At 44.5% G+C, this 21,198-nt stretch overlaps 1 protein-coding gene across 2 annotated transcripts in view; it reads left to right on the forward strand.

Moving 5' to 3' along the window:
* The first annotated feature begins 13,086 nt into the window (after window positions 1–13,086).
* ATXN10 (ataxin 10) overlaps window positions 13,087–21,198 on the forward strand; it is a 167,634-nt gene continuing 159,522 nt past the window's right edge. For both annotated transcript variants that reach the window (XM_047868350.1, XM_047868351.1), the window contains exon 1: window positions 13,087–13,416. In XM_047868350.1, coding sequence (XP_047724306.1) covers window positions 13,301–13,416 — 116 coding nt within the window. In that variant the 5' untranslated portion in view covers window positions 13,087–13,300. The remainder of the gene's footprint in view (window positions 13,417–21,198) is intronic.

Consider the following 21,198-nt stretch of genomic DNA (forward strand, 5'->3'; position numbering starts at 1 on the left):
GCTCGGTCTCCCTTTGTCTTGCTACCCGGGGCCGCTGCTTTCTGCGTTGTGATGTGGAAAGTTAGTCCAGGCAGAGAGGCCGGGCAATCATGCATTTCTGTCCTCTCGAGGATCCCGGTGCCAAGTTGGCTGTTACTTAATGTCTTAAACACGTAGGTCTCTCCCCCATCTATTTTCTCCAGTTTCTACTTCTTGGTAGCAATCCGCTCTTGGTTATCCATCAAGGACAGCCATGCTTTTCTTGTTGAATTTCTTCACTAGCTATTATTACATTCAGTCAAATGCAGCTTTTTAACGTGTATAGTTTAAACAATCTTGGTAACTGTATACAGTTGGTAACCATCACCACCATCGTGATGGGGGAGAGTTCCCTTCCCTAAAACGCTTGCTCGTGCCCCCTCACCCTCAATCCTCTCCCCTCCCGACGTGTAACTTCTTTCTGTAACTATAGCTTTCACCTTGGCCGTGATTCTTAAATTCTACAGTATACAGTGTTTGTGTATGTGGTCTTCCGCTTAGCGGGTTTGAGATTTTCCACATTATTGTGTGTGTTAATGTTTTGTTCCTTTCTGTTGCTGAGTAGTATTGCATTGTGTGGGTAGGTGTTTACCCCATTCACTGGGTGGTGGGCATTTGGGGTGCTTCCAGTTTGGGGCTGTTAATGGTTAATGTTACTATGCTACATCTTCGTGTGGAAAAACATATATATATATATATATATATATATATATGTAACCTTTGCATGCATGGACATTCTGGGATATGTTGTAAGTATATGTTTAACTTTTAAAGATCTCACCCTACTGTTTTGCAAAGTAGCCATACCACTTTGCCCTCCTATCAGCAATGGATGATCTAGGATGCTCTAGATCATCAAGGACACCATTATCTCTCTCTCTTATTTTTATATATATATTTTTTAATGTTTTTTTAAATTTTTATTTATTTTTGAGACAGAGACAGAGCATGAACGGGGGAGGGGCAGAGAGAGAGGGAGACACAGAACCAGAAGCAGACTCCAGGCTCCGAGCCATCAGCCCAGAGCCCGACGCGGGGCTCGAACTCACAGACTGTGAGATCATGACCTGAGCTGAAGTCGGACGCTTAACCGACTGAGCCACCCAGGCGCCCCAGTATATTTTTTAATGTTTATTTTATTTTTGAGAGATCGAGACAGAGTGCAAGTGGGGGAGGGGCAGAGAGAGAGAGGGAGACACAGACTCCGAAGCAGGCTCCAGGCTCTGAGCTGTCAGCACAGAGCCTGATGTGGGGCTTGAACTCATGAACTGTGAGATCATGACCTGAGCTGAAGTCAGATGTTTAACCAACTGAGCCACCCAGGTGCCCCTCCCTTTTTTTATTTGAGAGAGAGAGAGTGTGTATGTGTGTGAGTGGGGTTGAGGGGCAGAGGGAGGGAGGGAGAGAGAAAGAGAGAGAGAGAGAGAGAGAGAGAGAGAGGGAATTTTAAGCAGGCTCCACATTCAGCACAGAGCCTGACGTGGGGCTTAATCCCACAACTGTGAGATCATGACCTGAGCCAAAGTCAAGAGTCAGATGCCTGACTGACTGAGCCACCCAGGCACCACTACCTTTCTTTTTTTAACATTTTATTTTTAAGTAATCTCGACACCCAACACGGGGCTCAAACTCATGCCCCCGAGATTGAGTCACACACTCTTCTGACTGTGCCACCCAGGTACCCCCATTATCTGTTTCTTTAAACTTTGGTCTTTTTAATGGTTGCACAGTGGTATCTCATTGATTTTCCCCTTTGAATTACCTCGGTGCTTTTGCCAAAAACTAATGGACCATGTACGTGTGGGTTTATTTCTTTATTTCTGGACTCTATTCTGTCCCATTGATTATGTGCCAATGGCACAGCGTCTTGGTCACTGTAGCTTTATAATAATCTTGAAATCTAAATAGTTTCTGTCCTTCAACTTTGTTCCTATTTTTCAAAACTCTTTTGGATATTGTATGCACTTTGTCTTTTCACGTAAGTTTTTAAATCTGCTTGTCAGTGTCTTTCCACAAAGTGTGTTAAAATTTTAATTGGAGGGGCGCCTGGGTGGCACAGTCGGTTAAGCGTCCGACTTCAGCCAGGTCACAATGTCGCGGTCCGGGAGTTTGAGCCCCGCGTCAGGCTCTGGGCTGATGGCTCAGAGCCTGGAGCCTGTTTCTGATTCTGTGTCTCCCTCTCTCTCTGCCCCTCCCCCGTTCATGCTCTGTCTCTCTCTGTCCCCCAAAAAAATAAATGTTGAAAAAAAATTTTTTTTTAAATTTTTAATTGGAATTGCATTGAATCTATAGATGAATTTGAGGAGGACAGACATGTTAACAATATTAAGTGTCCCAATCCATGAACATGGTATATCTTCTTGTGTACTTAGGTCTTTTTCAATCTCCTATTGTAATATTTCGTAGCAGAACAGGTTTTGTACATCTTTCATTAAATTTATTCCTAAATATTCTTGATGTTATTGTAAGTGAAGCTGGTTTTTACATTGAATGTGTAATTGTTCATTGCTAGTATGTAGAAATACAACTGGCCTTCATGTTATTGACGTTCTATCTTGCAACGTTGGTATGTTCACTTATTAATTCTAGTAGTGTCTTTTATAGATTCATTAGGGCTTTCTAGATACATGAATAAGTAGTCTGCAAAAAAGACATTTTCATTTCTTTCCTAACTTGTATGTCTTTCATGTTCATTTATTTTTCTAGCCTTGGCTAGGACTTTCAGTAAAATGTTAAATATAGACACAGTAAGAGCAGACATCCTTGACTTGTTGCTATTCTAAATAGAAAGCATTAAATCTTTCACTACTGAGTATGATGTTGGGTGTAAGGGGTTTTGTTTTTGTTTTGTTTTGGGGGGGTTGTGTTGTTTTGTAGATATCCTTAATCAGATTTTAAATTGAATTTTATCAAATATTTTTACTTGCACCTTTTGAAATGATCTTTTCTCTTTTATTCTATTAATACAGCAAATCATATTAATTGAGTTTTGGATGTTAAACCAATTTTACATTCCCAGAATATGCCCCACTTGGTACTGATGTATTATTGTTTTTATATATGGTTTGATTTGCTAATATCTTGTTACAGATTTTTGTGTCTGTGGTCGTGAGGGCTATTAGTCTGTATTTCTTTTTTTCTTGTGAAGTCTTTGCTTGGTTTTGGAATCAGGTTAATACTAGCCTTATAGAATACGTTGGGAAGTGTTAATTCTTCTGTTTTCTGAAAGAATTTGTGTAGGATTCATGTTGTTTCTTTCTTAAATTCATGATAGTATTTACCACTGAAGCTCTGAGTTCGCTTTATGGAAGGGTTTTTAATTATAACTTCGATTTATTTAATTGATATCAGGCTGTTCAAGTTTTGTAATGTTTTCTTGGATGAACTTTGGCAATTCATGTCTTTCCAGGAATTTGTCATTTCACATAGGTTGTCATTCTATTGCCATGAAATTGTTCATAACATATCCTTATTCTTTTAATGTCTACTGAATCTGTAGTAATGACTTCATTGTTCCTGACATTAGAAATTTGTGACTTCCTCTTTTCTTAGTCAGCCCAACTGAAAGTTTATCATTTTTATTACCGTTTTCAAAGAAGTAACTTTTCCTTTCATTGGTACTCCCTATATTTTTCTATTATTTCCTTGATCTTTATCTTTATTATTTTCTTCCCTATGCCTGCCTTGGATTTAATTTGCCTTTCTTTTTCTAGGATCTTTTTTAAAAATGTTTATTTATTTTTGAGAGAGAGAGCATGTGAGCAGGGGAGAGGCATAAAGAGAAGGGGACGGGGGATCTGAAGTGGGCTCTGTGCTGACAGCAGAGAGCCTGATGTGGGGTTGGAACTCACAAACCATGAGATCATGACCTGAGCCAAAGTCACTTAACTGACCGAGCCACCCAGGCACCCTCTTTTTCTAGGATCTTAAAGTGAAAGCTTAGATGTATATTTGAGATATTCCTTCTTTTCCAATCCAGGCATTTAAAAGTATATTTCCCTCTAACCACTGCTTTAACTTTATCCCACAAAACTATTTAAAGGAAAACTTTTTTTAACTGTAGTTGACACACAATGTTACATGAGTTTCAGGTGAACAACATAGTGATTTAACAAGTCTATACACAATGCTATGCTTACCACAAGCATAGCAACCATATCCTACAGATTTTGATAGGGCATTTTCATTATCACTCAGTCCAAAACATTTTCTTACCTCTTCTGTGATTCCTTTTTTTGATCCAATATTATTTAGAAGGTTTTTTTTTTAAGTTTTGGAGGTGTTTAGGTTATTTTATTATTACCGATTCCTAACATAAATTTGCTGTAGTCAGAAAACACACTCCGTAGGATTTCAATCTTCATATGCGTATTAAGACTTATGGCTCAGAATATGGTCTACCCACGTGCACTTGAAAAGAATGTACATTCTATCATTGCCGGGTGTTGCATCATATGTATGTTAAAAGAGGTTGAGAGTATTGTTCAGATATCCTATATCATTGCTAATTTTCATCTAGTTGTTCTAGCCATTGCTAAGGTAAGAGTGTTAAAATCTCCAGGTATGATTGTGGGATTGTCTGTTCCCCTTTAACTGTTGATTTTTGCTTCAGGTATTTGAAAACTTCTTATTGGGCAAATCCACGTTTATGATGATTATGTCTTCATAATGAGTTTGTTCTTTCACCATCGTGAAGGGTACTTCTTTGCCCGTGGTAAAACATTCCTTTTTGAAATCTATTTTATCCCATGTTAATATAGCCCCTCTGACCTTCTTGTGCTTGTGATTATCTATTTCCCATTAGTTAACTTTCAACCTGTGTCTTTATATAGTTGTCTTAAAAAAATCCTTTCTGATGATTTCTAACTTTTAATTAGAGTGTCTCTTCTATTACCATTTACTGGTATTATTGATATGGTTAGGTTGGATTTTTCATTTTATTTTTGTTTTGTTTGTCTCCTCTGTATTTTTTCCCTCTGTTGTTCCTTTTAATATTTTTTAGAATGTTTCTTAGAATTCTGTTTCAATTTTCCTGTTGTTATCTTAGCTATACTTCTTTGTCTTTTTTAAAGTGGTTGCAGGGCGCCTGGGTGGCTCAGTCGGTTGAGCGTCCGACTTCAGCTCAGGTCACGGTCTCGCGGTCCGTGAGTTCGAGCCCCGCGTCAGGCTCTGGGCTGATGGCTCAGAGCCTGGAGCCTGTTTCCGATTCTGTGTCTCCCTCTCTCTCTGCCCCTCCCCCATTCATGCTCTGTCTCTCTCTGTCCCCAAAATAAATAAACATTAAAAAAAATTAAAAAAATAAATAAAGTGGTTGCTCTAGGAAATACGATACACACTGAATTTATGGGTCAGTATCTCCTCTGTCTCTTCTGTTCTTGTTGTTATATTTAATACATCTACTTATGTTTTAAACCTCACAAGAAAATTTGTCATTTTTGCTATAAACCATGATGTGATATGATATTAGAAGGGAAATGGGAAATAGAAAAAAATGGTCATTTGATTTTACCTGGATATTCACCATTTCTAATGCTATTCAATGCTTCTGAGGATTTGAGTTTCTGTCAGCCCATAGAAGTGTCTCTCGTGTTCCTCACGGTGCAGTTCCGTCGGTGAGGAATCCTCCTAGTTATATTTTATATTAAAATGCCTTTATTTTGTTTTCATTCTTGAATGATGTGGATATATCATATATCATTTCTGAATATAGAATTCCTGATGGACGGATTTTTTTCCTTCATCAGTTAAAAGATGTTGTCCCGCTGTTTCCTAGCCTCTCTGGTTTCTAGTAAGTCAGCCATTATTTGGATAATTGTTTTTTTGTATATAATATGTCTTTTCTTTCTCTTTGGCTTTCAATGGTGTGGTGCGCCTTGGCAGAGGCTTCTCTGTGTTTATTTTGCTTGGTGTTTACTGTAACATTTATATCTGCAAATTTCTATCTTGGAAATCGAGATGTGGACATTTTTGGCCATTATTTTTTTTGGCCATTATTTTTTTTGGCCATTATTTTTCCATTTGGTCCTTTTTTATTGTTTTTCTCTGCTGAGATTTATTGTTTTTCTCCTGAGGTGCATATTCATTGAAGTCATGTTTTGTTTTAATTCATCGAGTTTAGTTATATTTGCTTTAAAATCTGTTTCTGGGGGCACCTGGGTGGCTCAGTTGGTTGAACATCGGACTCTTGGCTTCAGCTCAGCTCATGATCTCATGGTTCGTGGGTTCAAGCCCTGCATCGGGCTCTGTGCTGATGGCATGGAGGTTGCTTGGAAGACAGCTATGCTCACCACTATATCACCAATGCCCGCTTGAGGCTTGCTTGGGATTCTCTTTCTCTTTCTCTCTCTGCCCCTCTCCTGCTTGTGGCCTCTCTCTCTCTTCCTCAAAATAAATAAATAAACCTAACAAAATAAAATAAAATGAAATAAAGTCTTTTCTGTCCATTCTAACATCTAGCTCATCATATGGATGAATTCACTCAAGTTTCTTTCCTTGTGAGAATGCATTCCATTTTTTTGTTTGTTTGTTTCTAAAGTTAGGTTACTCGCTTTTCAAATTGTATAAAAATAATTCATCCCTACAATCCAACTATGACTAGTAACATTGGAATTATTACCTCAAATACCAGTAGTCTATTGTTAATGCTATCAATTATACCTTGAGCCTACCTACAATTTTCCACCCACTCCCTGTGTTCCTAACTAGCCCAACTACCTAACAGCTTGCTATCTCCTTGCCCTCCTCGCCCACCTTATCCCTCCTGTTTACTGCATTTTATTCCATACATAGTTCAATGTCATCATTTATTGAGCTAAGCTTAATAAATGTATGACACTGGATTGACCCAGACTATCTCATTGAATCCCCCCAGCCACCCAGTTGAGTAGGCATTGTTAGTATTCCATTTTACAGGTGGGGAAAAAAATGGCTTAAAGAGATGGTTACTTGTCCAAGGTCAGGTGCTAATGGATGAAAGCAGGATCGACATCGTGCGGGTTTGTTTGATTCTGGAGCTTGTGCTCTTTACCAGAGATTGGCCAACCTTTTTCATAAAGTACCAGATGGTTAGCATTTGAGTCTTTGTAGGACGTACAGTCTCTGTCACAACTTCCCAAATCTGCCATTGTAGCATCAGAGGAGAAACAGACAACGTGTAAATGAACGTGACAGTTTCCAATAACACTTACGGAAACAGTGGGAAAGATGTGGCTCGCGGTCTGTAGTTTGCTGATCCCCGCTCTTAACAATGACCCCATTCTGTTATTTTTTTTTCCCCTTTAATCTGCAGAGTTATCCATTCAACAAATATCTACAGCACTGTTTCCGAGAACAGGGCACTGAACTTGGTCCTGGAAGGGGTGAGGAAGGCAAAGGCCCTGACTGGAGGGGCCGCAGATGAGAAGGACGGTACCCAAACACATCTCTACCACAAAGCTGACTGGTCAGTGCCAAAAGAGGGGTATAGACTGACTGGAGCTTTTCCCGACGGACACAGGGCGTTTCAGTGCAGTGGGTGGTGATGGCATAAGCTTTCTGGTGAGAGAACCACAGGCAGAGATGGCAAGGAGACAGTTTCAGAGGAGCCAACACAAGCAAGATTTTTTTCTTTAAAAAAATTTTTTTTTAACGTTTTTATTTATTTTTGGGACAGAGAGAGACAGAGCATGAACGGGGGAGGGGCAGAGAGAGAGGGAGACACAGCATCGGAAACAGGCTCCAGGCTCTGAGCCATCAGCCCAGAGCCCGACGCGGGGCTCGAACCCACAAACTGTGAGATCATGACCTGAGCTGAAGTGTGATGCTTAACTTAGACTCAGCCACCCAGGTGCCAACCCCCCCACCCCCGCTTCCTTCTTCTTAAAATTTATCTATTTTTGCTTCTTGACTACTGGTCCTGTTCTGCACTGGGCTCAAGGCACACATTTATATAGCACACTTCATTTGGAGTTTAATTCAGGTACTTCAGCATGGTTGACACATTATCTCAGGCAAAAAATATTTATGTAAAACTTAAAAATGTCATTTAGACTTAATGTAATACTTATCAACATACCAACGGCATTTTTTTCATAGAACTACAACACACAATCCTAAACTTTGTATGGAACCACAAAAGACCCCGAATAGCCAAAGCAATCTTGAAAAAGCAAAACAAAGCTGAAGGCATCACAATTCCAGACTTAAGTTTTATTACAAAGCTGGAGTCATCAAACCAGTATGGTACTGGCACAAAAATAGACACATAGATCAATGGAACAGAACAGAGAGCCCAGAGACAGACCCATAATTACATGGTTAATTAATCTTTGACAAAGGAGTCAAGACTATACAATGGGTTGTGTATTTCCCAACACATGGTGTTGGGAAAACTGGACGGCTACATGGAAAAGAATGAGACTGGACCGTTTTCCTATGTCGGACACAAAAATAAACTCAACATGGACTAAAGACCTAAATGTGAGACCTGAAACCATAACAAAATCCTAGAAGAGAACACAGGCAGTAGTGTCTCTGACATAGGCAAGAACCAGAACAACATTTTTCTAGATAGGTCTCCTGAAGCCAGGGAAATAAAAACAGAAACAAACTATTGGGATTACATCAAAATAAAGAGCTGCGGCACAGCAAAGGAAACAACCAACAAAACTAAAAGACAACCTACCGAGTGGGGGAAGATATTTGCAAATGAGATATTTGATAAACGGTTAGTGTCCAAAATACATAAAGAACTTATACAACTCAACACCAAAAAACAATCCATTTTAAAAATAGGCAGAAGATAAGAACAAACATTTTTCCAAAGGAGACATCTGGATGGCTAACAGACACATGAAAAGATGCTCCACATCACTCATCATCAGGGAAACACCAATCAAAACCACAGTGAGATATCACCTCATACCTGTCAGAATGGAAAAAATCAAAAATACAAGAAACAACAGGTGTTGGCAAGGCTGTGGGGGGAAAAGAACTCTCATACACTCTTGTGGGAATACAGACTGGTGTAGACATTATGGAGGACAGTATGGAAGTTTTGCAAAAAAATTAAAAATAGGGGCACCTGAGTGGTTCAGTCGGTTAAGTGTCTGGCTCTTATAAAAAATTTTTAAAATGTTTATTTTTGAGAGAGAGAGAGAGAGAGAGAGAGAGAGAGACAGAGTGTGAGTGGGGGAGGGACAGAGAGAGAGGAAGACACAGAATCCTAAGCAGGCTCCAGGCTCTGAGCTGTCAGCACAGAGCCCAATGCAAGGTTTGAACTCCCGAACCATGAGATCATGACCCGAGCCAAAGTCAGACGCTTAACCGACTGAGCCACCCAGGTGCCCCCTGTCTCTTTTTTTAATGTTTATTTATTTTGAGAGAGAGCAAAAGAGAGAGAGTGAGCGTGTGTGCACATGCAAGTGGGGGAGGGGCAGAAAGAGACTCCCAAGCAGGCTCCACGCTGTCAGCACAGAGCCCAACTCGGGGCTCGATCCCACAACCATGAGATCATGACCTAAGCCAAAACCAAGAGTCAGACGTCCAACCTACTGAGCCACCCCAGCGTGCCAAGCGTCTGTCTCTTGATTTCAGCTCAGGTCATGGTCTCACGGTTCATGGGATAGAGCCCACATTGGACTCTGCACTGAGCATGGAACCTGCTTGAGAGTCTCTCTCATTCTCCCTCTGCCCCTCTCCCCTGCTCATGTTCTCTCTCTCTCAAATTAAAAAAAAAATTAAAAATAGAACTACCCTGTGACCCTTGGTATTACCCCAAACATACAAAAACACTAATTCAAAGGGATCCATGCACCCCTATGTTTATTGGAGCATTATTTACAATAGCCAAATTATGGAAGCAGCCCAAGCAACCATTGATAGATGAATGGATAAAGAAGATGCGATATATCGTGGAATATTTTTCAGCCATAAAAAAAGAATGAAATCTTGCCATTTACAACAATATGGACAGAGCTAGAGAAATAGGTGATAAGGATTAAAGAGTACATTTATCATGATGAACACCGAGTAATGTATAAAATTGTTGAATCACCATATTGTATACCTGAAACTAAGATTACCCTGTATGTTAACTATACTGGAATTAAAATAAGAAGGCTTAATAAAAGAAAAAAAAAGATGAAAAGAAAAAAAAGCTCAAAAAAACAAAAACAAAAACAAAAAATGCCACTTTGCCCAAGTGAAATATTAACTTACTTCTGTTAATTCAGTCAAGGTCGATATCTCTTGGTCGATCCTGGGCAGTCAATAACATCCACTGTTTGACCAATTTATTATTATTATTATTATTATTATTATTATTATTTTTACTTGCTCATACTACTAGTCTGTCCTGTTAATGTAGCTCTTTTAATCTTCTTATAATTTATTTCTTCCCCTGTTCCATCCTTTCTCTTTCCTGTACTTTTTGGATTGGCGTACACTTTTTTTTTTTTTCTGGAGGCGTGTTACTTTCGTTCTCCTTTCTGAAAATATCTCTAAAAATATTCTTTGTTCATTAATTTAATGTTCATTGAGAAATTGCCACATGGTAGGTCCTCTCCTGGGGACATTATGGCAGTAAACACAACGGATAAGTAGACCAGGATATAGAGAGTGTTAAGTGCTATGGAGAAAAATCCCTTAGAATCAGGAATTTGGGTGGTGTATTACAACTTTAAAAACTGGTGAGATCACTTCGTCAGTGATCAGTTGAACAGTTGAAGGAAACTAACCATGCCAGCATCTGCTTGGAAGGGTGTGGAAAGCGTCCCACGCAAAAGGAATTGCATGTATGAAGTCCCGGGGCAGGAGTGTAACTCCTCTGGTGGAGGACAACAAGGAGGCCGGTGTGGCTGAAGCTCTGTGCGGGAGGAAGAGACTAGAAGTGTCGGGGCGGGCAGGAGGAGGGACACAGGCTATTTAGGGACTTCTCCAGTGGAAGAATTTGAGCTTTTATCTTGAGTGAGATGGAAATCCTTCAGTGGGTTTTAAGCAAAGTGAAATGTTGACATGTATATTTTTTACATGTTAAATTTTGAGAGAGAGAGAGAGAGAGAGAGCGGGAGGGAGAGAGAGAATCCCAAGCTGATAGTGCAGAGCCCGACACAGTGCTCGAACTCACGAGCCGTGAGATCATGACCTGAGCGGAAATCAAGAGTTGGACGCTTAACTGACTGAGCCACCCAGGTTCTCCTTGGCTTATTTTTAGAAGATCCGGAATGTAGGGAGGCAAGAGAAGAAGCCAAGAAACCAGTTAGGACATTACAACTTTCCAGGCAATACATTTGAATATTATGGGGAATGTTTTCTGGAAGAATCAGGGTAGTTACTTTTGTTTTACGATTGAGGATAGAAAACTAAGGGGCGAAATCTTGATGCATGATGAAACATTTCACCATCCCCTGCTCCTCAGGGAAATATTGGGTGATTTTGCCTTGCTCATCCAAGGACTGCTAAACATTTTGAATTTTCTTTGGCACCGTTAGGCGATCTAATGCCTGGCACATAATTGGCTTACAGAAGTATTTCTGGAATGAATACGTAGGCAGTTGAATGGGTAAGACTGAGTTACGTTATCACGTAACTTGCAGATGCAAGAGGCGTTTCTCTGGTGGTGGTTATCGTCTTTAAGTTTTCTGTAGCAAAGATCATCAAAAGTGCCACATTAGAAACACAGTCCTACTTTTCAAGTCAAAATGTCAGGCGCATGTATCTACAGATTTTATGTGGTCCCATAGCAATTCGTACAGTCCTCCGTCATAGTTACCAAGGCTCTTTTGTCTGGAGTCCCTTCAGGGTTGGGATCATTTCACCTAGCACAGGGCTTGGGGACAATGTTTAATGTATGCACAGTATGATAAAGGGTAGCAGAAAGAAAATAATGTGCATTACCAACACCAGCCACAGAATATTGTGATTCTTGAAAAATATGTTCATTTCCCTTCGGAAAAAGCAACTCTGGGGCACGCGAGTGGCTCAGTGGGTTGAGCATCGGACTTTTGATCTCGGCTCAGGTCATGATCCCAGGGTTGTGGGTTAGAGCCCCACATTGGGCTCTGCACTGAGTGTGGAGCCAGCTTGGGATTCTCTCTCTCTCTCTCTCTCTCTCTTTCTCCCTCTACCCCTCTCCCTCACTCTCATGTGTGCTTTCTCTCTCTCAAGAAAAAAAAGTCCTATTTAGGAAAAAACAATTCTCAAGTTACTGCTACAGAATTTAGCTACGTGACTTCTAATTATGTTTTAAGCCCTCCGTGAGCTGGATCCATGTATTCTCAACGTACCTAAAGTGCTTGGTAAATGATCTGGTATCACCAGTAAATGATCACTAAGTACTGGGAACTGGGCTTCAGGGGCTGAGATCCACTTGCCAGGGGGGCCATGTAGGGGCACGGATAAAGCCATTTCAACAGCTGGATGAGGTCTTCAACCTTCTCCTCACAGGGAGCTTCAGAACTTCTGTCCCTCCTGTGCACCCCCTCCCACGGGTCCCCCCTGCCCGCATCTCCCCCTCTGGGTGCACCTGTCCCTGTACCCCCATCCGGCCAGGGCCTCCCACGCCCGCATCTCCCCCCCACCCCCCGGGTGCACCTGTTCCTGTACCCCCTCCCGGCCAGGCCCCCCACGCCCGCATCTGCCCCTCCGGGTGCAACAGTCCCTGTACCCCCATCCGTCCAGGACCTCCCACGCCCACATCTCCCCCCTCTTCCCGGGTGCACCTGTCCCTGTACCCCCATCCGTCCAGGACCTCCCACGCCCACATCTCCCCCCTCTTCCCGGGTGCACCTGTCCCTGTACCCCCATCCGGCCAGGGCCTCCCACGCCCGCATCTCCCCCCTCTTCCCGGGTGCACCTGTCCCTGTACCCCCATCCGGCCAGGGCCTCCCACGCCCGCATCTCCTCCCCCCTTCCCGGGTGCACCTGTCCCTGTCCCCCCTCCTGGCCAGGCGCCCACCCCCTCCTGCATCTCCCCCTCCGAGCCTGGGTCCTCGGCTCCACGCCTCAGACCCGACGCCCTCCCGGCGCCCCTCCCCCCCGAACTTCCGCCCGCGCCCCCTCCCCTCAGGCGGGACTTCCGCCCGCGCCCCCTCCCCGCGCCGCGTCGTCCCCGTCGCCGCCCGAGGGGAGCCTGGGAGCGCGTCGTCGCGCTCTCCCGCGGGGCCCGGGCTGCGGCGGCGCGGAGGCGGCGGCGGCGTCCGGCGGCTGCGGAGCGCGCTCCTCCCCGGCCTGCGCTCGCCCCGCGCCTCCTGCTCCTCCTCCTGCTCCTCGTCGGCGCCCGGCTCCGCGAGCTGCGAGCGGCAAGATGGCGGCGCCCAGGCCGCCGCCCGCCCGGCTGTCCGGCGTCATGGTGCCCGCGCCCATCCAGGACCTGGAGGCCCTCCGCGCGCTGACGGCGCTCTTCAAAGAGCAGCGGAACCGGTAACGGCCGGGCGGCGCGGGCGGCGCGGGCGGGCGGGGAGCGGGCGCCCCTCCCCCGGGAGGCGGGCGGCGGAGGCCTCGGCCGTGGGCCCGAGGGGCCCCGGGGGGCTGACACCTGCCCCCCACCCGCCGGCACGGGCGTGGAGCCGCGCGCGCGCGAAGGGGACCGCCCCACGCGAGCCCCGTGCCACCCGCCCCCGGGCTTGCTGGGCCCTGGCCCGGAGCGCCGGCGCGGCCCGCTGGCGGGGTGGGGGGGGGGGGGTTGGTGGCAGGCGGGCGGCCGCGAGAGCGCGGTGGGGACAGTCCCCGTGGGGGGGGTGGGGGCGGGGGGGGGTGGGCAGCGCGGTGTGCGGGGCGGTTGCGCCCTGGTCCCGAGCGAACCGGCCGTTTGGGTCGTGACTGCCGGGGTGGGGGGGCAAGGTGGCCGGGTGGGAAGGGCCCGCGAGTCTGGCGCGCCTGGATTCGGTTCCTGGCCTTACGAGTTGTGCGTTTCTGGGCGATTTCTCCGAGCCTTAGGTTTTCCTTGTCTAGAAGTGCGAATGCAGTAGGTACCCTCGCTGCTGGATTGTGCAGAGGGATGAATGGCATAAATAAAGCGCGTGAAAAACGCATGACGTTGTAAGTCAGTGCTTGATTTTGTTCTGGTCTTCTCTGGGCCTCGGTGCCGGTGTTGCCCAGCACGTCCCTGGTGGGATTGCTGTAAGGGTGGTATGAGGTAATGCGTATTAAATCCGCAATTCGTGCCTGACACGTAGTACTAAATGCGTGTTAGCTGGTATTCTTATCCTTTAACCCATGTATCGATGGCCCTCCATGGGCCAGGTATTGTGCTGGGTGGTGAAGGTGAAAAATGAAGTCCTTTCGTGAGAAGTCCTGTTCTGGGGAGCCAGCAGAGGATTTTACAATGGGGGTGGGGTGCGTACAAAGAGTAGAGGGAACGTAGATCGAAGGGACAGCCAGATGTGGGCTGGTCCAGAGGGTGGGTCCCCAGAGGCCCTCTAGTCTTTGAATGGGACACCTGGGTCTGGGCACGGCTCCCTTAAATCACATTAGAAGCACTGAGCTGTGGCAGGAGTGGTAAAAGCCGAGGGCACTGTTCTGGGAGCTTCTTGGGACGCAGGTTACTCGATACGGTACTCCTAGGAGATATGTTGACTAATGCTTCAGTGCACCCATACCATGGTGGACCTTTCCTGTAGTCAGTTATCAGCCATCAGCCGTGTACTGAGTACCTACTCGGAAACAGGTTCTTTGTTAGGTGCGGAGGGTATAAAGGTGAATCTGACACGATCCCTTTTGTCGAGCATTGGCCGTGTGAACAAATTGCAGTGGGGTTCTTGACGAGCAGGCGGTCGCACGGAAGGGGTCTGTGGATCCGTTGGATGGATTGGTGGGCCGGGAAAGGCTTTGGATTACTTTGGGTGCAGAGGGACCGTATATGGTAGCATAGGTAAGGTGTCTGGTACAGAGGAGACATTCAAACATCAGATCCCTTTTGGGGCGCCTGCGTGGCCCAGTCGGTTGGGTGTCCAACTTCGGCTCAGGTCACGATCTCGCGGTGCGTGAGTTCGAGCCCCGCATCGGGCTCTGTGCTGACAGCTCGGAGCCTGGAGCCTGCTTCGGGTTCTGTGTCTCCCTGCTCTCTCTGTCCCTCCCCCACTCACCCTCTGTCTCTCTCTCTCAAAAATAAATAAACCTTAAAAAAACTAAAAAAAAAAAAAAAAAAAAAAAAATCAGATCCCTTTTTATAACCTGTAGGATGAAATCCAAGGCCCTGGGCCAGTTTACAAGGCCCTCTGCACTGTTGTGAGGGGAGTTGATGGGGAGCTATTAACGGTTCTTTTAAGGGAATGGCAAGCTAAGATCTGGGCATTAGACCGAACTCTCTGCTGTATGGGGAATAAATCAGAGAGGGTGAGGCTAGAGGCAAGGGACTTTTAAGAAGCTGATGTGGAACCCGAGTCAAAGAACAGCTAATCTGAATTAGGACCTTGTTTATGGGGATGGATGGGATGAGTGCTGAAAAATACCTACAAGGTTGAACGGACAGGTCTCGGGGTCCAACTGGATTGTTGGGGGAGAACGAGCAGAGGAAGAAGCTTCCCACATTTGGCGCCAGCTTTCCTGGGTCCGTGGTCCTGTTCCAGGCAGAGTCTGGCGAGTAGGTCTTGGGAGGGGGAGGCCGAAATGTGTGGTGGTGCAGAGAGCCCTCCTTGAGGGTTTTAGGGACAGGCTCTTGGTTCTGCTTCTGTCGCTGCTGCTTCCGTGTGTCTTTGAGCAAGTTACCGGTCGCTCCTCCGATGCTGACGGGCCCGGAGGGAGGATGGGACATAAAGTGAAGCAAATGGAGGCCTCCGAGCAGCCAGTGGGAAACACCAGGCAAAACAAACACGGACGGCGGAGAGTGAGAGTGTAATTGATGCAACACAAGGTGGAGATCTGAGCTGGTGTAGCGTATTTTGTGGTACTTCCCGTATGTTTGTTGCCATGACACTAGCCTCTGCGGTGGTGGCTGGAGTAAGAAGTATCCTAGAGCAGAAGAAGAAAACCTTGGGAACCAGGTAGACCCAGACAAGGGTCATGGCTTATCTCCCTGGACTTACTTCTCATCTGCAAAGTGGGGATCAAGCCTCTCACTTTGCAGGATTACCGTGAGGATCTGTAATATTATCTGCACAGCACGGTGTTTTATGTCGTTTATTTTATAGCTGCTGTTCAAAAGCGATGGGGCTGTAAGTGACCGAGAACCCGATTGTGCTTAATGTCTTCACTTGAGAAAGCAGTTGCAGGCAGCTCTTTCAAAAAGGTTATAATTTATTCTGATTTTGGGGTTTCCAGGGAGAGGGATCCCAGGATCTCATTACAACTTCTGGCAACCCCCAAGTGAACAGAAGTCCTCCTGGCACATCGCAGTGGTTTTGGATGTGCTCACAAATTCTTTTCAACTCTGTCCTGCCGGAGGAGGAGGTGAATTCCTCTCTCCTTGCGTGTGGGCTGAGTTTAGGGACGTGCTGTTGTTGTAATAGATTATGGCAGACTTGAAGGCGTGCGACTTGCGATTAGGTCCTAAAAGGCAGCGCAGCTCCCTCTTTGCACTCTCTCTTGAATCACTGACAGAGTCACCTGCCATGTCGTGAGGACACTCAAGCATCTATGCGGAGAGATCTGCGTGGTGAAGAATGTGATGAACTGTGTTGGAAGCGGACGCTTGGTCCACGGGAAGCCTTCAGGCACCTGCACAACCTCGTGAGACCCTAAGCCAGAGCCACCCCACTCGCACACTTGCAGATTCCTGACCCTCAGACCTGCGCAAGACCACAAGTGTTACTGTTTTAAACTGTTCAATTTGGGGGTACTTTGTTAGATAGCAATAGATGGTTAATATACCAATCTAAATTCTTCATGCTCTGGATTCTGTAACCCACTTCTTGAATAGTATCTTAATCACAAAAGTCCATAAAAAAATGCATCGGGTCATAAATACCAGTGTTAAGATACTCAGCTATTTCTTTGTGAAAGGTAATTCCTTTTCTTATGTGTTAAAGTTGTTTTATATCTTTTGTTTAATGTATGTATTTGCATTTTTAACATCTATTGTGATTTTTCTTGCTGTGCTGGGAGTCTTTGTAAGTCATACTAAATCCTTTCTGAAACAAAGCAAGATAAAAATACATTAAAAATTCTATTTTTGGGGTTTTGCTGGAGGTTTTCCAACCCTTTAGTTACCTTCATGGTGTATCTCTACATCATCTCTCTTTATGATGTAGCCAGACCTCCCTGTTAACATGTGCAGTCATGAAATTTGTTGTCCTGCCCTATACCTACACCACTGTCCAGTAAGTAGCCATTAGCTATGTGTGGCTGTTTAATTAGAAATAAGTAAAATGAATAATTTTGTTCCTGCACCGGCTGCATTTTAAGTACTCAGTAGCCACTTGTGACAAGTGGCTGCCTCATTGGACACCGTAGCTGTGGAATATTTCCATCATTGTAGAAAGTTCTGTTGGAGATGGTTGCTCTGTATGCTTTTCTACAGAGAAGATTATGTCCTGGTTTTTGAGTATTCCTGAAGTAATGTTACATTTGGGTCCTATTTTCTATAAAATTTTCGCCTTAGACTCCTACCTCATTGTGCTTCCATTTGATAAGCTTCTTGACGGAAGTGAGCATGTCACAGTCACTTACCCCTAGCAAGGAACACGAAATCTGGTAGTTACAGGCGCTTGACAGATGTTTTTTGCTTCTTCCCCATTCTTTTCCTTCTAGGACTCCACTTACACGTAGGTTAGACCTTTCCCTGTATTTTCTATGTATCAGAGGCTCCTTTCTGTGTTGTCCATTCTCAGAGCTTCTATTTGAACATTTTCTGTTAATCTACCTTCTAGCTTTCTGATCCTCTCTTCTGCTATGTCTAGTCTGCTGTTATCTGCTGTGTTTTTAGTTTCAGATACTATGTTTTTGAGTGATTGTATTGCAGAATTTCTCTTTGAGTTTTTTAAGAGATTCATTTTGTTGCTTACTTTCTTGAACGTATTAATTATAGTTATTTGAAAGATAACTTGCCTGATAGCCCCCCCCCCCCCTTTTTTTGTCCTGATAACTTGCTTTTGTCAGTTTCTTGTGTTCAGTACTTTGGTCCCATTTTATTGAGTGCTAAATGCGTTTGAAAAATTGAGGCCGTTTCCAGATATGTTCCCTTTGAAGAATATTTGAGAACTCAAAACCAAAATCAGTTTAAAAACGATTTCTTTTAATAATGATGGTGGGATAACTTGATATCTGATTGGAATAAAATGAACTTCGGCTCACACATTGCACCATCCACCAAAAAATATTCCAACGTGAGTTAGACCTCCGCATAAAAGTTCAAACTATAAAGTGCTGAGAAGAAAACATGGGAGAATATTTTTGTGAGCTGGAGTGTAGGCAGACATTTCTTATCCAGCGCACAGAGGATACTAACCATGCAAGGAAAAATTGACTCTATCAAAATTAAAAGCTACTTCTCAAAAGACACCATTAAGAAAATGAAAAGGCAAGCCATAAACCAAGAGAAAAGACTTGCAATACATATGTCTGACAGAGGACTTGTTTCGGAAATTATGAAGTGCTCCTACAACCCGGGAGTAACAAGACAACCCAATTAACAAACTGGGTGAAAAAGTTCTGTGCTTCGTCAGAGAAGATACATCAACGGCCAGCAAGCCTGATGAAGTACTCAGTGTCAGTAGTCGTTAGGGAAATGCAAACTGAAATGAGATCCTGCTTTATATTCTTTAGGATGGCAGTGACAGGCGGCGGAGAAAGGGAAGTGCTGGGGAGCACGGGGAGAAATTGGAGCACTTGGGTGGTGTCAGTGGGACTGCCAAATGGTAGCACTGCCGTGGCAGAGTTTGGTGGCTCCTCGACGAGCTAATGCGACTCCGCGGTCCCGCTCAGAGGCACGTGTCACAGAACTCAAAGCTGGGGCGCCAACAGATACTTGTGAGCCAGCGTTCGGGGTAGCACGACTCAAAATAGCCGAGAGGTGGAGACAGCCCGAGCGTCCATCGGCAGAAGAATGGATAAACAAAATGTGGTCCGTCCGTCCGTCGCAATGGTATTTAGCCGTAAAAGGGAACAAAGTGCTGATACGTGGTACCACGTGGATGAACCTTGAAAACATGCTAAGTGCAGGAAGCCAGACATAAAAGGACAACTATTGTACGATGCCGCTTACATGAAGTACTTAGAATTAGGCAAATTGGAGGCAGAAAGCACATTAGAGGTTACCAGCAGGGGGTGGGGTGGGGGGGGGGGGAGTTACTGCTTAATGGTTCTAGAGTTTCTATTTGGGGTGTTCAAAAGTTTGGAATTAGATAGTGGTGGTGGTTGTGCAACACTGAATATAATTCAGACCGGTGAATTTTATATTTAAAAATGCTCAAAACGGCAACATTTATGTTAGATACTCAGTGGTTTCCCCCTTATCCGTAGGGGACACGTCCCAAGACCATTGGTGGAGTCCCGAAACTGTAGATACTCCTGAATTCTGTATATACTATGTTTTTTTCCTATTCGTACTACAATCTATGATAATATTTAACATAGATTAGGCATAGTAAGAAATTAATGGCAAAAACTAACAGCAAAATAGAACAGTAGTAGCACACTGTAATAAAAGTTCTGTGAACGTGGTGTCTCTTTCTCTCAGGCGATCTTGCTGTGCTGTATTCACCCTACTTGTGATGATGTGAGATGATACAACGCCTGCATGATGACGTGAAGGGAGGTGTATGACGTAGGCATTGTGACGCGGCGCTAGGCTGCTGTTGACCTGCTGATGGTGTATCAGAAAGCAGGCTCCTGCCTCTGGACTGAGGTTGACTGCCGTCGCTGGAACTGTTGAAAGTGAACTTGTGGATAAGGCGCTGGGGGGGGAGGGGGTGCTGCATATTTTACTGCAATGAAAAAATTAACAATGTAATATACAAAAATCTATCAAATTGTATGCTATGTTAATTATATCTCAATAAAGCTTTTATAAACAAAACCATAATGAGATACGTCTGCATACCCATTAGAATGGCTAAAATTAAAATGACCCCCAGCACCAAATTTCGGCAAGGATGTGGAGCATCTGGAACTCTCACGACTTGCTGCAGGGAGTGTAAACAGTACACCTGCTTTGGGAAACATTTTGGCAGTTTTTTGTAAAGTTTAACCCATGAGTCCAGGAATTTACCTAAGAGATCCAAGAACGTACGTCTACGAAAGACTTGTAAAAAAAATCCTTACGGAAGCTTTATTGACGATAGCCAAACTCTAGAGACATGTCAGGTGTCCACCAGCGGGAGAATGGCTAAAACTGTGTGGTATTTTGAATGAAAAGACCACCGATACACACAACACTATGGGTGGATCTCCGTGGCATACCGAGTGAAAGAAGCCAGGCACAAAGTATGTCCTGTGTAATTTTATTTTTGTGAAGTTCTACAGTTGGCAAGGCTAATCAGTGGTGGCACAGATCTGAACAGTGTTTGTCAAAAGAGGTTGGGGATTGACTAGAAAGGAACGTGAGGAGCAAAGGAACTCTCTGGAGCAAAGGAAATGTGCTGTCTTTAGGTGGGGGTATGATTGGGTGCCCGGGGGCACACATTTGTCACAACTCATTAAAATAACGTAGAATTGTAAGTTACTACAGTTCTCCTCACCCTCCCGCAAAAGAAAATGGGTATAATAATTATGGTTCCCCTGTAGGGGGGATGTAGGTGTTAGAGTGTTCTGTATGTGGAGTTCGGAACGGTGCCTGGTACATGGCTGGTGCCCAGCAAACACCGTTATTATCATTGCAGGCTCTGGTCAGAGTCAAGAGTGAAAAATGAAAAGAACTGTGTGGTAGCTCCTGAGAATTTTGTGTAATTCACAATCGTGCTTGGGAAGGCTTTAAATTCATTGCAGTTCTGCAGTCAGGTTCCAGTTTCAATAGGCTTTTGGAACTGCCTCTGAAACTTGGGAATACGAAGTAGGTGTAAGGACAAGAAACACAGTGGAAGAAAGATGGTTTTGCAGATCCAAGATGTGGGCAGTGATTTCATGCCAACATTTTAATTCCTTGGTAGAAAGTTACGTTAGCAATAGTAAATAATTTTAAGAAGCTATAAGAACATCCAAAACAAAAAGTAAATAGTTGCCAATAACAGCGTTGTGACTTAGGCAGAAGGATCTCGATGTCTTTGCGTGGCGTGACAGCCGTAGGAACCAACGTTTAGAACAACCATACTCGTGTGCTCTTTGGAGAAG

This window comes from Prionailurus viverrinus, chromosome B4, assembly GCF_022837055.1.
Source record: "Prionailurus viverrinus isolate Anna chromosome B4, UM_Priviv_1.0, whole genome shotgun sequence".
Taxonomy (NCBI): Eukaryota; Metazoa; Chordata; class Mammalia; order Carnivora; family Felidae; genus Prionailurus; species Prionailurus viverrinus.